A 19,017-nucleotide genomic window follows, 5' to 3' on the forward strand; every position below is an offset into this window, starting at 1 on the left:
CTGACAGGTTGAGTGGATAGTGAATGTACAACCAAGAAATTTGGTATATCTTCATGACACTGTGCTTCCCTTCAAAACCTTTTTGGTTGGTTAAAGTCATGGTCTATGTCAGGATATTCGGATCTGGAGCTCGAAGGCTCTAAAGATGGATGACAGCTTGTATCCATGTCGGCTCCTTTTGGCCCTGTTACCAGCCCCGCCACGGAGAGGCAGGAGCAGTGCCGCTTGGTGGCCAAGCGTAAAGGTTAGTACAGCTAATAAGAATATTGAATGAAAGAAAAAGGTACTTTCCTTCTTCTGGGCTCACTTCTTAGTCCTTTTAAGAAAGTAGAGCTACTTAACAGAAAAGTCGATAAGATTGGAAACACTTGGCACCTGCAGGAGGAGGGAAACACATAGGTTGTCTATTTCCTTTTCGTTTATTATTTATTTTATTTTATTTTTTATTAAGATTATTTTATTCTGTTTTTTTTTTTTTTTTTTTTTTTTTGGCTGGTGCAGCATGAGTCTTGGGCTTCCTTGCACCATATGGCCATTACTGATATTAAGTCTCTAATTACTTGTCACCCTTTGTGAACTGGGATGCATTTGCATATCTCCAGGCCATGGGGCCCTCCACTGAATCCAAGGATGCTCTCATAATTTTGGCTAAGGGTTTGCTTACTTTCTTTGATGCCTCCCTTAATGTAACTGGATAGATCCCATCCATTCCAGGTGCCTTTCTCATGTTTAACTTCAACAATTTCTCCTCCACTTTCTTCTTAATTGTTACAAAATCAATTGGCTCTCTCTTAGAGTTTTATAAACTTCTGGCCTCCACTTCCCTACAGAATTCCTCACGTGTGAATACGCTTTCAGTTTGCCACTTACCTGAGCAGAATCATCAACAGGGAGACCATTGATATAAAGTGGATCAATCTGATTCGTCCTCTTCCTTCTAAAGTTTACGTATGTAAAGAAGTCATTGCTTTTTTATTTGCCAAAGATTTCTTGTAATCTGCCTTTGCTTGCCTAACCTCCTTTGTGACTCGATTACAAGCTAGCTTATATCTGCCATAGGCTTCTATGTTGCTTGATAATTTATTTAACCCTAGGAGTTCACATTTGATGTGCTGGATATCATCACTCTTCCCTTTCTTAGTGATTTCCTTCTACTTCTGACTCTCTCTCTCTCTCTCTCTCTCTCTCTCTCTCTCTCTCTCACTCTCTCAGGGTAACTCAGAAATTTTTTTTTTTAGCTGGTGCAGAATAAGCCTCAGGCTTCCTTGAATTATGTGGCCAGTAATAATAATAATAATATGCATCCCATGAAATTTTCTTCTGTTTCATTAGTTCATCTGTCTTCCATTTGGGCCTAAACCTTGAAGACTATCATATCAGTGATCACAGTGTACTGATATGGGATTTACTTAAAGATTTAATTACCATCAGGGGTAAAGGAAAGGGTTTTTGCTTCCGTAAAGGTGAGTACAGTGGTCTCCGACAGTTTTTAAATTCTGTACAGTGGGATAAACTGACGATGTTACCAACAGTAAATTCTAAGTGGGAAGCATTCAAGAAATTAATCATGGATGCTACTAAAAGTTTCATACCTATTAAGAAATATTGTTCAAGGTTTAGGCCTAAATACAAACGGTACTAGGAAAGTTTTGCAATACAGCTTTGTTTATTTAATTTTTTCAAAGTAATTTCCTCTACATTCAATACACCTCTCCATCCTCCGAAACCAATCTTTAAACCAGTTCTGCCAAGTTTCGCTAGGGAGTAAAGCACACTCGTTGTCCCAAGCCCGTAGAAGGTCCTCATCACTGGAAAACCGCCTCCCTTTTAGCTTCATTTTCACATGCGGGAACAGTGCAAAGTTGCAGAGAGCAAGGTCTGGACTGTAGGGAGGGTGCTCGAGAAGTTTCAGTCCTGTCGTGGTCAAATATTCGGTGCAGGCTTTGGCGCGGTGGGCTGGAGCATTATCGTGATGGAGGTACCAGGTGTCCATTCTTGACTTTGGCTGCAGGTTCTTCATAGATCCAATGACTTTAGGCAGGCATTGTTGAGTATACCACTTAGCTGTGACTGTCTTCTGCGTGTCCAAAACGACACGTTCCACAATTCCACTCGATTTGAAAAATACAGCTATCATTTTCTTCTTTACAGATCGAGATTTTCTGACAATTACGGGTGTCATCATCAAAGACACAAACTTTGTTTTGAGCCTTGGTCGGCAGATCGTAATAGTATAGCCAAGTCTCGTCACCTGTCACGATGTTGTTCACATACCGAGATTGTCCCTTATCAAACTTTTTTAACATCTCCCGGCACCAAGTCACACGTCGTGTCATCTGCTCTTCAGTCAGTTGATGCGGCACCCAGAGAGAACAAAGTTTCTTCACGTGCAAATGATCTTGCAGAATCGAACGAATTGCTGGTGCATTTAGGCCCAAAGTATCCTCTATCTGTTGGTAGGTCACTCGCCTGTTTTCGTCAAGCATTTTCCTCACAGCAGTAACATTTTCCTCCGTAACTGACGTCCGTGGCCTTCCCGGCCTCTCAGAATCCTCCAGAGTGAAATTTCCCCTTTGGAATTCTCTATACCACCTGAATATCGTTGTACGATGTGGACAATCAATCATCATCTAGTGCAAGAGTCATTTCTTCTAAGCACTGGTCTGTGGTTAAACCACGCACGAAATTATACCGCAAAACTGTCCTTATCTCATTTCGTGGCCACGATCCCATCGGAAGCACTTTACACTCTCACTACTAATGAATAACTGAGCCCATCGACTTGGTGCGGCGGCTACTATGCACGTATGAACATGTCTCAACATGCAGCAACAAGCAGCTTCCTGTGATTCATTGTTGCGTCATATTGCAAAACTTTCCTAGTACCCTTTGTAGTTATCAAATGAACTAATGAGACTTGTAACAGAGAAGAAAAATGCATATAAATTATCAAGCGACTAAGAAGCCTATGGCAGATATAAGCTAGTCTGTAATCAGGTCACAAAGGAGGTTAGGCAGGTTACGGCAGGCGAAGGCAGATTACGAGAAATCCCTGGCAAAAGATGCTAAGAAAAACAGCAAGGATTTCTTTACTTATATAAACTCTAAAAAGAAGGGGATGAATCTGATTGGTCCACTTGACATCGATGGTTCGACTGTTGATGATCCTGCTCAGATAGCAAACAAACTGAATGAGTATTTTACATCTACATTCACACATGAGGAATTATTAAGGTTTGAAAATGGCAGAAGGTTATCAAATTGTAGCAGGATACTTAATGATTTTGTAATAACTGAAAGCAAAGTGGAGAAGAAATTGTTGAAGTTAAACATAAGAAAAGCACCTGGGGTGAATGGGATCTATCCAGTTATATTAAAGGAGGCAGCAAAGCAACTAAGCAAACCATTAGCCATAATTATGAGAGCATCCTTGGACTCAGGGGGAGGTTCCCACAGACTGGAGATGTGCAAATGTATCCCCAATTCACAAAGGGGGATTGAAGGGTGACACGAGTAATTACAGACCAGTTAGTTTAACTTCTGTTCCGGGTAAAATAATGGAGTCACTGGTTAAAGATGCATTGCAGGATCATCTAGACAAGACTGCACCAATAATTCAGACACAGCATGGGTTTGTTAAGGGAAAGTCTTGTCTGACAAATTTGATAGGATATTATGATGTGGTTACAAAGGAACTGGATGCAAAAAATAATTTTGATATCATATATTTGGATTTCAGGAAAGCTTTTGACACTGTTGCACATGGAAGACTATTGTTCAAATTGGAGCAGAATGGTATTAAGGGTAAGTTGCTACAATGGATAAAAGGATGGTTAAGTGGGAGAAGACAGAGGGTGGTAATCAATGGGTGCTGCTCTTCTTGGACTAATGTTATTAGTGGAGTCCCACAGGGTTCTGTGTTAGGCTTAATGTCGAAGTTTGCAGATGATACAAAGGTTGGCAGGGTTGTTAATGACAGTAATAGCAGTGTGCTACTGCAACAGGATCTAGATAATTTGGGCAGATGGGCTAAGAAGTGGCAACTGAAGTTTAACCTTGACAAATGCAAAGTACTGCATATGGGTAGAAGTAACCCCAGAGAAACGTACCAACTGTGTGGTACTACACTTAAAGTGGTAGAAAATGAAAAGTACTTGGGAGTACTTGTGCAGGCAGATATGAAGTTTTCTGAGCAATGCAGACAGGCTGCCAGGGCAGGTCATGGGGTTTTGTCAATGATATATAGGAATTTTGCTAGCAGGGAAAAGGAGGTGATTATCCCTCTGTATAAGGCAATGGTCAGAGCCACGCCTTGAGTACTGCATACAGGTCTGGAGGCCTCATTTTAGGAAGGATGTAGATTTGCTTGAGCGTGTACAGAGAAGGGTAACAAGATTGGTGAGGGGAATGAAGGGATCCTCTTACCAAGAGAGGCTTAAGTTCTGCAAATTGCAGCAGTTGGAAACTAGGCACCTGCAAGATGACCTGATTGAGGTGTATAAAGCATTGAATGGGTTGAGCACGCTGAATTCTAATGGGATTCTTCTGCTTGCTCAGATTACGAACCTAAGGGGGCATAAATTCAAATTGAGGAAAGACAGCTGTAGAATAGATGTGCGGAAATTTGCCTTTAGCCAGTGGGTGGTTAATTGCTGGAACAAACTTCCGTCTGTCGTTGTGGAAGTTGATAGGTTGAATAAATTTAAGGAGGAACTGGACAGGCATTTGGAGGAAATGGTGTGATTTTTTTTTTTTTTTTGGCTGATGCTGCATTACCTCATACACTTGCTTTCTTGCATCACATGCCACTACTACTACTACTACTACTACTACTACTATTTCTTAGTTGGTTTGAATAGCTTAGTTGTTTCCAAGATTAGTTCCTTAAATGCTTCCCAATTACAATTTTATGTTGGTAACATCATCAGTTGGTCCCACTGTATGGAATTTAAATGCTGTTTGAGATTACTGTAGTGTTCTTTACAAAAGCAAAAACCCTTCCCATCATCTTTAAGTAAATCCCACATAAGTACAGCTGAAATCACTGTCGCCTAGTGGTTCTCTTGTCTGCAGCTTATTAATGCATGAATAATCATTGCTGATAATCATATCAAGACTATTACTCCCTCGTGTTGCCTCTCTAACATGCTGCTGTAGAAAAAATGTCATCCAATAAATCCACAAAATTTTTGCTAATGTGCAAGTGACTGCCCCACAAGTTCCAGCCACTATCTGGAAAGTTAAGACATTCTTATAAGGCGTTCTGATTTACTGGCTGACTCTATTTCTCTGTACAGTTGTTCATTGTACTCATCAGAGTCATTAGGCCTATAACCCACTCCTACTCACCTTTTTGCTTTCCTAGTGCTTATGTCATATCAAACTGACTGAATATTGCACGGTCACCCATATCAACTAGATGTATTGCCTTAGATTTTATGTGCTAACTAATTAACAGCATAACTGCTCATTCCTTGCTATGCTGTCTGTACACATTGTACTCCCCAAATTCAAATTCTGCATTCCTCATATTTTTGTGACACCACATCTCTGATATCTCAACAATATTTGCCTTTGATGTCTTTACCAGCACTTCAAATTCATTTAATTTATTTACTATACTCCTAGTATTGGTGTATGTGCAAGTATACATGCACCTGTTCTTACTCTAAGTTATCCTAACACAGCCCATGTATTTACCATGATGACTACCAACAGTTCTTGAAATCCCTAGCACCTTGCTCTCCAGACTGCTGCTCGTTCCAGTAAAAGCAGTGCAAGAATCAGTTTCGCCTGTGACTACTGTTAATCTAATAGTCTGTGAATCCCCCAAGCTAGCAGTTTTCGATCTTACCTAATACTGCCTCAGTAGTATCAACAAATATTCTTGCACCCTTTCTATTTAAGTGTATCCCATCCCTGTAGAAGCAGTCTCTCCTGTTAAAAAGCACAGACCACAATGAGAAAAATTCTTCCCCCAAAAGCGTTGCACAATCTCTCCAGGGCCAAATTGATTGACAAGGCTCTCACCACATATTCCCTCCCCTGTCATGTCTGGGCAGAATTGCAGGTACTTTCAAATTTAACCTTAGCTCACGACCTTTTTTTGAACATTGACCGTACTTCTTAAGTAAGTCCACAGATCTTCTACTCGTGATGTCATTAGTGCCAATGTGTACAACAATATCACCTTTTGCGCCCTTAAAAGGTGATATCTACTCTACAACGTCATCAACTTTTGACCCTGGCAGACATACCATGGTCCTATTCCACCTATCCTTTTTTCACAATATATTTCTAGTTTTTCTGACAAAGTCACTTACAACAACTATCCTTTGTGGGGGCTGCGGATTGTCTCTCTGTTGCCTAATGATCACGTGCATTCTCTGGTGTTGATGTGGGGAGCTGAGAGCTTGATAGACCCCCAATTTAAATCCTTTGAAGGCATCAATCCTGTTCTTCAAGCTCTCATAAAAGTCCATAACAAAGCTGAGTTAGTAGTAGTAGTGGCATGTGATGCAAGAAAGCAAGTGTATGAGCTTATGCAGCATCAGCCAAAAAAAAAAAAAAATTTCACATAACCATTCCCTCTAAATGTTTGTCCAGTTCCTCTTTAAATTTATTTAACCTATCAACTTCCACAATGACAGATGGAAATTTGTTCCAGCAATTAACCACCCGCTGGCTAAAGGCAAATTTCCGCACATCTATTCTACATTGAGTTGATGCTTAACGTCCTCACACTCTTTAAAGGTTACAGCCGACAGTTACAGGCTCCGCAAAAACGATAAGTGTTTGCCTTTTATTTACATGATTGTTGTTTTATATTGTACTTAATACGTAGTCATATAGTTATAGTTACGCTGGTTATTTTTTATTTTAATTTAGATAAAGAGTTTTTGTGGATTTTACTTACGATAGGTAAAACCATTATTTTTGTTCGATTTTTGTAGCCATTGTTTTTCTATATAGGGAATTCAAAGTTTTTGTAGGGAATTCAAATTTTTTAATTGAGGTAGCTCTAACGCATAATTATATAGTAATACGCTTCACTGTTTCTATTTCATAGTTTCTATTCAAATACTACTGACATTTAATTTATTGATTTTATTAATTTAAACTACCATACCCCGAACTAGAGCAGCGGGCACAAAGTGGCAGGAGTGTTGTGACTCGGGGGAGAACTGAGGGGGGCGATTCTCCAACGCGTCACAGCCTAAAAAAATGTGCAACTTGTGAAATGTTTGCCGAACTCTCTGGAACGGAACATGATATTGCCATGGGGGATGTCTTTGTGTGTGCGCGATGTAAGGAGTGTAAGGAAATCAGGCGACAACTCAGCGTTGTTATGGGCCTATATGAGAGTTTGAAGGACAGGGTGGATGCCCTCGAAGGAAATAAATTGAGGGGCCCATCAAGCTTTCAGCTGCCCACATCAACGCCAGAGCTTGCACTTGGTCATCACGCAACACAGCGGCAACCCCCAAGGCAGAATGCGCTGGTCCCACAGGAACTATTAGTTGTTGGTGACTCTATTGTCAGGGAAACGGGGAACATGCTATGTAAAAAGGATAGGTGGAACAGGACCAGGGTATGTCTGCCAGGGGCAAAGGTTGATGACGTAGAGCGGATATCATCTTTCAAGGGCACAAAAGGTGATATAGTTGTACACGTTGGCACTAATGATATTAAGAGTAGGAGACCGGCAGAATTACTCAACAAGTACAGGTCACTGTTGAAAAAAAGCCGAGAATTAGGGTTGAATTTGAAAGTGTCTGCAATTCTGCCCAGACACGATAGGAGGGAGTATATGATGAGAGCCTTGTCGATCAATTCGGCCCTGGAAAGATTGTGCAAGGCTCAAGGGGTAGAATTTTTTTCAGCCTGGACTGTACTTGTTAACAGGAGAGATTGCTTCTACAGGGATGGGATACACTTAAATAGAAAGGGTGCAAGAATATTTGCTGATGCTATCGAGGCAGTGTTAGGTGGGTCGGAAAACTGCTAGCTTGGGGGGGGATACAAAGACTAATAGTTTAACAGTAACCGCAGGCAGAGGTGAAGGTGATTCTTGCACAACTTCTATTAGAATAAGAAGCGACCTGGAGCGAGGGGTGTTGGGGGTTTCAGGGACGGATGGCAGTCATCCTGGAATAGTTGGGTATATGGGATGTGTTAGGGTAACAAGGAATAGGCATAGGAGCATGTATTCTTGCATGTATACCAATGCTAGAAGTATAGTAAATAAATTTGATGAATTTGAAGTGTTGGTCAAGACATCAAAGGCGGATATTGTTGGGATAGCAGAGACGTGGTGTCACAAAGATATAAGGAATGCAGAACTGGAATTTGGGGAGTACAATGTGTACAGAAAGGATAGACAGGACAGAAAGGGAGGAGGTGTTATGCTGTTAATTAAGAAAAACATAAAATCAAAAGAAGTGCATCCAGTTGATATAGATGGACAGTGCACTGTTGAGTCAGTTTGGTGTGACATAAGCACTGCAAAAGCAAAAATAAGAGTAGGAGTGTGTTATAGGCCTAATGACTCGAATGAGTACAATGAACAATTGTACAGAGAAATAGAGTGGGCCAGTAAATCAGAATGTCTTATAATGGGGGATTTTAACTTCCCAGATATTGACTGGAACATGTGGGTTGGTCACTCACACACTAGTCAGACTTTTGTGGATTTATTGGATGATTGTTTTCTGCAGCAGCATGTTCGAGAGGCAACCAGAGAAAGTAATACTCTTGATCTGGTTATCAGCAGTGATCATTCGTGTATTAAGAATTTGCAGATAAAGGAACCACTAGGTGGCAGTGATCACAGTGTGCTGAAGTGGGATTTACTCAAAGAGGTAACTACCGTCAGGGGTAAAGGAAAGGGTTTTTGCTTCCGTAAAGGGGAGTACAGTGGTCTCAGACAGTTTTTAAATTCTGTACAGTGGGATCGACTGACGATGTTACAAACAGTAAATTCTAAGTGGGAAGCATTCAAGGAATTAATCGTGGAAGCTACTAGACTTTTCATACCGATGAAGAAATATTGTTCAAGGTTTAGGCCTAAATGGTTATCAAATGAACTAATGAGACTCGTGGCAGAGAAGAAAAATGCATGGGATGCATATAAATTATCAGGCGACGCAAAAGCCTGTAGCAGATATAAGCTAGTCTGTAATCAGGTCACAAAGGAGGTTCGGCAGGCAAAGGCGGATTACGAGAAATCTTTGGCAAAAGATGCTAAGAAAAACAGCAAGGATTTCTTTACTTATATAAACTCTAAAAGGAAGGGACTGAATATGATTGGTCCACTTGACATCGATGGTTCGACTGTTGATGATCCTGCTCAGATAGCAAACAAACTGAATGAGTATTTTGCATCTACATTCGCACGTGAGGAATCATTACAGTTTGAAAATGGAAGAAGGTTATCAAATTGTAGCAGTGTGCTTAATGATTTTGTAATAACTGAGAGCAAAGTGGAGGAGAAATTGTTGAAGTTAAACATAAGAAAGGCACCTGGGGTGGATGGGATCTATCCAGTTATATTAAAGGAGGCGGCAAAGCAACTAAGCAAACCCTTAGCCATAATTATGAGAGCATCCTTGGATTCAGGGGAGGTTCCCACGGACTGGAGATGTGCAAATGTATCCCCAATTCACAAAGGAGGTTCGAAGGGTGACACGAATAATTACAGACCAGTTAGTTTAACTTCTGTTCCGGGTAAAATAATGGAGTTACTTGTTAAAGATGCATTGCAGGATCATCTAGTGCAGCAATAATTTTTGCTGCAATAATTTGCAGCAATAATTCAGACACAGCATGGGTTTGTTAAGGGAAAGTCTTGTCTGACAAATTTGATTGGTTATTATGATGTGGTCACAAAGGAACTGGATGCAAAAAATAATTTTGATATCATATACTTGGATTTCAGGAAAGCTTTTGACACTGTTGCGCATGGAAGACTACTGTACAAATTGGAGCAGAATGGTATTAAGGGTAAGTTGCTACAATGGATAAAAGGATGGTTAAGTGGGAGAAGACAGAGGGTGGTAATCAATGGGTGCTGCTCTTCGTGGACTAATGTTATTAGTGGAGTCCCACAGGGTTCGGTGTTGGGTCCACTGTTGTTTTGTATATTTATCAATGATATTGATGAAGGTATATCAGGCTTAATGTCGAAGTTTGCAGATGACACGAAGGTTGGCAGGGTTGTTAATGACAGTAATGGCAGTGTGCTACTGCAACAGGATCTAGATAATCTGGGCAGATGGGCTAAGAAGTGGCAACTGAAGTTTAACCTTGACAAATGCAAAGTACTGCATATGGGTAGAAGTAACCCCAGAGAAACGTACCAACTGTGTGGTACTGCACTTAAAGTGGTAGAAAATGAAAAAGACCTGGTAGTAATTGTGCAGTCAGATATGAAGTTTTCTGAGCAATGTAGACAGGCTGCTAGGGCAGGTCATGGGGTTTTGTCAATGATATATAGGAATTTTGCTAGCAGGGAAAAGGAGGTGATTGTCCCTCTGTATAAGGCACTGGTCAGGCCACGCCTTGAGTACTGCGTACAGGTCTGGAGGCCTCATTTTAGGAAGGATGTAGATTTGCTTGAGCGTGTACAGAGAAGAGCAACACGATTGGTGAGGGGAATGAAGGGATCCTCTTACCAAGAGAGGCTTAAGTTCTGCAAATTGCAGTGGCTGGAGACTAGGCACCTGCGCGGTGATCTGATTGAGGTCTATAAGGCCTTGAATGGGTTGAGCACGCTGAATTCTGATGGGATCCTCCCACTTGTTCAGAATACGAACCTACGGGGACATAAGTTCAAATTAAGAAAGGATAGATGTAGAATAGATGTGCGGAAATTTGCCTTTAGCCAGCGGGTGGTTAATTGCTGGAACAAACTTCCATCTGTGGTTGTGGAAGTTGATAGGTTAAATAAATTTAAGGAGGAACTGGACAGGCAATTGGAGGGTATGGTGTGATTTTTTTTTTTTTTTTTGGCTGATGCTGCATAAGCTCCTACACTTGCTTTCTTGCATCAAGTGCCACTACTACTACTACTACTACTACTACATCGAGCACACACAAAGACATTCTCCTTGGCCATATCATGTCCCATTCCTGATAGCTCCACAAACATAAAAAAAAAAAAACAGTACATTTCATAATGTTGATTCAGATGAGAACCGACTTCCCTTCAGTTCTGCCATGAGCCACTACATTCCCACTGTTTAGCCTTTTGCTCTGCTGCTCTGGTCTGAGGTATGATTGCAGTTCAAATTCAATATAATTAAAAATACTACACTAAACTTATATCATAATGCCATAATAATGCTATGCATCCATTATGCTGTGAAGTTTACATTATTGCATATATATATATATATTTCAATATCGAGCTTTCGGTGTATGTATTTCTTATATCCTACCAAGTTTACGTTATGTGAATTTTGTATCTCCTATCAAGTTTAAGTTATGTGTGTTATGCTATAACATTATGTTTGCAAATTCTAAGTAGTTATAATAGATAATAAATTTAACTATCTGTCTCCAGCCTGCATGATTCGAGCTCTACTATCTATCGCAAACCTACATTATTTGAGCTCTACTATTTTTCGCAAACCTACATGATTTTAACTCTTTGAAAACAGTAATATTTAAGCAATAAAGAAAGTTCCATTCAGCTCCTGGAAAAGTTGCTCATCCAGATAGTGGAATTATCTTGTCAGTAGATATTGGCTTGCATGAGGAGAGGAAAATAAACGACTAGGTTTGCATAAGCAGAAAAGCTTTAAAAATTATTCTCTTGTATACAGTATTATTGCCATGATTATTGCACTATGAATAAAAGTTCTTTTTGTTATAAGAAGTATATCATTGTACGATGGTTATCTCAAAGGTAACGCACAAAAGCAGTTAATTTAAAATGGATTTATTTTATAACATAATTTACATTAAAAATTTTCAGTGTAGTCTCTTTCACACTTAATGATTGCTTCCCAACGTTCAGGTAATTTTTAAATGTTGTTTAAGCTATCTGCTGTAGTTAAGCTGACTGATGAATTGGTTCACATCTGCACTCACTGTTTCCCAGGACAGAAATATTTGTCCATCCAATGGTTCTTTGAGCTTGAGAAATAGATCTTAATCACAAGGACATATGAGGACTGTAAAGGGATGCTAAAGTAGTGCTTCCCATTTGTAATCAGTGAAAACAAGTTGTACAGACTGTGCTATGAAGCCTGGCTTGTCAAGGAGCATGAGCACACCAGCTTCCAACATCTGTGGCCGCTTCTGACAAATTTTTCTGATATAATTTCTGGTGAAGAAAGAAATGTTGCACAGTATTCTCCAATTACTAATCTTCCAATTGGCACATGATTAGTGACAATAATGCCCTCATAAGCTATGATGACCATTTGTTTCATCTTTCATTGTTGTCAAAAATGGCTGCCTCCATTGAGTTGACTGTGACTTCAATTCAGATTTGGAGACACATGTCCATGTGTCCATCAATGGCATGAATGCATTTTAAAAACTCTTCATCTTCTTGTTAGTAATGTCCGAGTAACTGCATTGCCGTTTCTTTATGCTTTGCCCATCATTCATCTGACAGCAAATGTGGCACCCATTGGACAGCAACCTTTCATTTTTCTAAATCTAAGTTAAAATTTGGTGAACAGGTGATTTCAGTGTTCCAGATTCAGTGGCTATTTCATCACAGGTCATACATTTGTCTTCCTCCAAAATTTTCACCTGGTTTGAAGGCTGTTTTAAAATTTGTAAATACTTTCAACAAGCTTTGCATTCCTAGTGACAAATCTGTTTCAGTAGTTACTTTTGCTTTGCTGTTGGTTAAGAAGGGCCATTATAACGGCGCCTCTGTAGCCAGGTGGGAAGGAGCAGCAGTGCATAGCACACACTTCTTGATTAGACCGGGGTTCGAGCTCGTCACCACCAAATACGGAGGATGCGGAAAGGTCAGGGAATGACTACCGTATATCCCGGAGCAATACGGCCTTAGTTGCTAATTCTCCTAAAAACCAAATAACAAACAAGCCATTATAACAGTGTCACACAATAATGTTGTTTGTGTAACCCATCTAGGCAATTTTTTTTATACCCTAGTAGAAGGTCAATATGGAAGTTATTTTGCAATTTAACATGGGGATATAACTGTTTCCTAATGAAAAAATATTACAAGGGCCAATACCTCTCCAAAACCAGTCTCGTCTCTCTTTTTTTTTTTTTCTTGGATACCACTGCAGTTATGCTAATTTAAACTGTATGTTAAGTCTTTAAGCACTTATATTTACTTTTTCCACACATTTGTCACCACTTTTTATACATTTTCTCTGCCATTGAATCAGAGCTTGCAACCGCCTTTCATAGATGTTGCTGTCAACCTCTAAGAGCTACTTGGCTACTGCAACAATGTCCACAAAGTGTTCCCCACAAAGGACATCTTTCATAGAGAGAAAACAGGTAAAAGGCTGATGCCGCACAGTCAAGACTGTTAGAAGAATATGCATGAACAGTCCACTTTAATTTGGCAATTCTCTCCTTTATCGGGATGCTGATGTGAAGTCTGGCATTGTTGGTGATGAAGGAGAAATTTTCCATTCTTCTCTGTCTTCACTCTTGCAACTTGTGCCTTCAGCTTCTTCGTGGTGTTCATACAACAAGCAGACCTGATTGTGTGTTCCCATCCCAGGAGATCCACACGGATAACCCCCTCTCATCCCAAAAAAATGAAAAACTCTTTCCGACAGATGGCTGAACCTTGAACTTTTTATTGGTGAATCCTTCTGTCACCACTCCATGGACTGTTGTTTTGACTCTGGTTTCAAGCGATGTACCCAAGTCTTCTCTTTGTTAATGATTCTCTCATGAAAATCATTGCCAATGGTTTCATACCACTCCAGAAGAATGGCTCAAGCCTACATTCTCTGCTTCTTGTGATCTGGTGTTAGTATTTATGGAATCCATCTGCACAATATAGGAAAATGTGAAGGCACAGTTTCCTATATCGTACAGAATTGTTTTCGATGTGCCAAAACCTATTCCCACTCTCACATACACTTCCTGGATCTTATTGCATTGGCCTTTATAAATCAGTGTGTTCACTTTCTCATCATTTTCTGTCACTGCTGCAATGCAAGGATAGCCTGACCTTGGCATGGCCTTCAATCTAATACTACTACCACCAACATGCCTGCCCTCCCACCTAATTGCAGTGATATTAGCTGCTATGTCTCCATAAATATTCTTCCAATGCCAGTGAATCTTGATCATAATGTTTTCTGCATTCAGGAACTTAATAACACACCAGTGTATCTTATGCACAACAGTGTCATCACCCATTTTCACAGACTAGGATAACCCTGCCACCTGATGTACAGTTTTATCAGAAAAAAAAAAACAGTATTAAAACAGTATGTTATAAAATAACATACAGTTTGGCAAGAACATTTAAATTTTCACCTGGTACTATTACATTACACGTGGGGCATCACACTTGTGAAAAAAAAATCGGCAACAATTTTCGAGCAGCCTTATAATATACAGATATTTTATTTGGCTTTTTTTTTTTTTTATACAAAAAATAGCTTAAAATATGTTGAAAACAAAACCACTTATAGTGGTTTAAAATAAATGAAGTGCTGTATTTGTAGTTAGTGGTTTTTGAACTTTCGTTAACATTTTATATTTAGAAATGTTATTTTCTATTTCCAGAGTGTAAGAGTATATGACATGGATGCACGAGAAACTATTGCTCAGATCAAAAAAGATCATGATTCTAAGTGAGTATAATCCTTGTGTTATTTATTTTTTTAATGGGAGTTTCTTTACCGAATCATTACTTTTCTGTTTTCATTTCATTTCCTTTATCAGTATAGGTGGTTTCTTATTATTTGGGTTATGACTGCAAGAAGAGTTAAATTCTTCATATACGGATCAAAATATAATAAAATAAATTTTATGTTTACCGCACAAACGTTCCACAACTTCCACTAGAGGTGCTCTCCCTGATCACTACTGAGCAGACTCTGTGTGCACATGCCGATACTTGTCAAGCTAGTGTTACATGAAGAGAGGTTTTTAAGCCATGTATCACTGATCATCATTTTGAAGCATCATGTTGTACATGCAGATTGAACAGCAATATGGGATTTGTTATTGTGACCAGTGGAGTTAAAATTCATTGGAAACAGTTAAAGAGATGAATGAAGTGTATGGTAATGGGTATCTTGGTAGGATCGCCATATTTAAATGGCACAGGTGATTTAGTGAAGGCCGCGAGTCTATTGCAGATGACCCAAGTCATCTGCAATAGACTCACTGGTCAGCCTTCATCCTCAACAACTCCTGAACAAATTGCAAAAGTCCAGGAACTCTTGGATGAAGACAGGCAAATTACACTTTGTGAATTAGCTGTTAGAATATCCATTTCATATGGAAGTGCTCACAGTTTTGTGAAAGATCACCTGAAAATGTCATAAATCTGTGCTGCTGGCTTCCACACAATTTTACTCCAGAACAAAAACAGCAAAGAGTAGACATGTGCAAAAAAATGATTGATTGTTTTGAAACGTAGGGGCAAAACGTCTTAAATCAAATAGTGATATGATGAAACTTGGATTTTTCACTATGATCCAGAGACAGAACAACAGTCGAGTGAATGGAAGCATTCTGATTCACCAAGACCTAAGATATTTCAAGCTTCTCATTCTGCTGACAGACAAATGGTTCTTGTGTTTTTTGACATATAAGGCATTCTTGTTACACATTTTGTGCCTCATGGAACAATTATGAGTAAGGAAGCATACTCTGAGGTTTTCAGAGTCAAACTTTGCCATGCCATTTGTGAGAAATGTTAAGAACCTTCCAGTGTGAAGTGGTTTCTCCATCAAGTCAATGCCAGGCCCCATAAGGCTAATATTTTGCACCCAGTGATCACTGTCATGGGGGGTTCTGCCATATACCCCTTATTCACTGGACTTAGCCTCTTGTGATTTCTTCCTGTTTCCACGTATAAAGGAAGCTCTGAAAGGTGTGGATTTTGCATCCGACAATGATGCTCACAGAGCCACAACAGAAGCACTTTGCAGTCTTTCGAAAAATGGCTTGCAAGAAGCATTTAATGTGTAGGTACAATGGTGGCGAAAGTGTGTAAAGTTCAAAGGAGAGTATTTTGAGAAGGAGAAATCCACAGAGGATTCAGATGATGACAATTAAGCTAAGATCTTGCACCAGTCTGCAAATTAAATGACCACCCCTCTTTTATAGACCAACTGTCAGTGTTTCTGGGATAGTTAGAAAAATGTCCAAATGAAAGCAGTCCCAATTACAATTTTTCCATACACTTCAACTCTAGGCACCTCTGTAGCCAAGTGGGCAGGAGCAGCAGTGCATAGCACACGCTTCTTGATTAGACCGGGGTTCGAGCCTGTGACCACCAAATACAGAGGATGCGGAAAGGTCAGGGAATGACCACTGCATATCCCCAGAACAATATGGCCTTGGTTGCTAATGCTCCTAAAAAAAAAAAAAAACCAAACAACAAACAAACTTCAACTCTAGGTGACCTCTCATTCACATTTCATGTGGCTGGAAGTTTACTTTGGGTTCAAATATACACAGCAGGAGGGTAATACTACATTTTCCCAGTCTTTCCAAAGGCCAGCTATAGGAACTTGGCATTTGCAAACTTGAATTTGGCTATAATTTGTCAACTGAAAGCTTCCTGATTTTAGTGGCTACAAAATTCACTTTCTTTAGTAAACATTTTCTCTTTCCTTCACATGAGGGATTGCACCTGTCCTTCATAATTCTGAAGGATCAGCGTCTAAATCAAAATTACATTTTTTTCTCCTAGACTATCAGATATTTGGTCATAATGAGCAATTGTCCTTGTTATTGTGTGATTTTCAGAGTACTGAAATTCTGTTCTCTCAAAACAAAATAAAACTGCTTATGGAATATGAAAATGTAACCCAAAAAGTTTCATTTGGCTGAACAGAATGTGTAACCCAAAAACAAACAGAATATAGTATTGTTCTACAGTATTATATATACTGTGATGATTTCACTATTGAAATAGAAAAAAAATAACAAAAAAAAAAAACACATTATAAAAACACCGTGTTGCTTGAAAAATCTGTTCAATTGTTTTAAATTCCTAGCAATTAAATTTTCAGTATGTTCTTTTAAACTATAAAACAATTTTTCTTCACTTTCCCTCTCCACTGAGTTCTGATGCATTCCTGATACTTGAAGAGATCTTCTGATTTCTTTGATCATTGGCATAATTCCATCAATTATATCCTTTTTTGAGAGATCACCTGTTGTGAGAAAGATTTTCATAAATTTTCACTTGCTCATTGAAATTTTATGTAATAAATGATTTACTGGTATGCTTTTTTAATGGCACTATGCCATTTTCTTTGGTATTTTCTACAATACCTGGTTGAATAAATCTGGCTTAACAAAAATAGTTTTTGATTGTTTGTTTGAAAATTAAATTCCAAGCACTAACCATCATATGCACTTTTTTTTTTTTTATTGTGCTTGTCATATTTCATATAAGAAGACTGTTTTTTCTGGATGTTGACTGTTCCTTTTTGAATAATAAAGTATGCTGAGGCATTGTTCTTAAATAAACACTTTCATCAGTGTTGAAAATAGAATCAGGGCTGAATTCTTACAATAAATTAGTTAAGATGGGTAGAAAATGGGTAGAAACCCATGTTCTACCCATTTTGTCTACAGGATGGTTATAAGAACATAAAATATGTAAAGGTTTTGATGTAAATATTAATCCGCATACAAGAAAATATATTCAAGTTTTAGTGTGGGGCCTCAGTTAAGATGACTACAAATGTTGCTCAGAATGTCAACCCTCTGCATAAATAACTCCCATTTGAATAATAAAATTATGAGCAGCAGGGGAAAGCTGTTTGCAGGAAAAATTTCACTCTCTGTTTGGATTGTCCTCTTTAGTTGCACAACATGCATGTATCCCATTGCCAGAATTATAGTAAGTCTACCATTGGTATACTTGCATGTATACTAATGCTGGAAGTATAGTAAATAAATCTAATGAATTTGAAGCGTTGGTCAAGACATCAAAGGCGGATATTGTTGGGATATCAGAGATGTGGTGTCACACAGATATTAGGAATGCAGAATTGGAATTTGGGGAGTATAATGTGTACAGAAAGGATAGACAGGATAGGAAGGGAGGAGGTGTTATACTGTTAATTAAGAAAAACATAAAATCAAAAGAAGTGCATCCAGTTGATATAGATGAACAGTGCACTGTTGAGTCAGTTTGGTTGAGTCAGTCAGTCATAAGCACTGCAAAAGCAAAAATAAGAGTAGAAGTGTGTTGTTATAGGCTTAATGACTCTAATGAGTACAGTGAACAATTGTATAGAGAAATAGAGTTGGCTAGTAAATCAGAATGTCTTATAATGGGGGATTTTAACTTCCCAGATATTGACTGGAACTTCTGGGTTGGTCACTCACACACCAGTCAGACTTTTGTGGATTTATTGGATGATTGTTTTCTGCAGCAACATGTTCGAGAGGCAACCAGAGAGGGTAATACTCTTGATCTGGTTATCAGCAGTGATCATTCGTGTATTAAGAATTTGCAGATAAAGGAACCACTAGGTGGCAGTGATCACAGTGTACTGATGTGGGATTTACTTAAAGATATAATTACCATCGGGGGTAAAGGAAAGGGTTTTTGCTTCTGTAAAGGTGAGTACAGTGGTCTCAGACAGTTTTTAAATTCTGTACAGTGGAATCAACTGATGATGTTACCAACAGCAAATTCTAAGTGGGAAGCATTCAAGGAATTAATCATGGAATTTCTACGTGGAAGCTACGAAAAGTTTCATACCCATTAAGAAAAATTTTTCAGGTTTAGGCCTTAATGGTTGTCAAATGAACTAATGAGACTCGTGGCAGAGAAGAAAAATGCATGGGATGCATATAAAT

General features: G+C 39.0%; 1 protein-coding gene across 1 annotated transcript in view; it reads left to right on the forward strand.

Moving 5' to 3' along the window:
- The window catches only part of lt (vacuolar protein sorting-associated protein light), a 286,135-nt gene that overhangs the window by 50,209 nt on the left and 216,909 nt on the right, over positions 1-19,017 (forward strand). Inside the window, exon 8 of the mRNA XM_090383057.1 lies at positions 14,746-14,813. Coding sequence (XP_090239183.1) covers positions 14,746-14,813 — 68 coding nt within the window. The remainder of the gene's footprint in view (positions 1-14,745; positions 14,814-19,017) is intronic.

Source organism: Mastigoproctus giganteus, chromosome 10, assembly GCF_048544385.1.
Source record: "Mastigoproctus giganteus isolate SK-2022 chromosome 10, ASM4854438v1, whole genome shotgun sequence".
Classification (NCBI taxonomy): Eukaryota; Metazoa; Arthropoda; class Arachnida; order Uropygi; family Thelyphonidae; genus Mastigoproctus; species Mastigoproctus giganteus.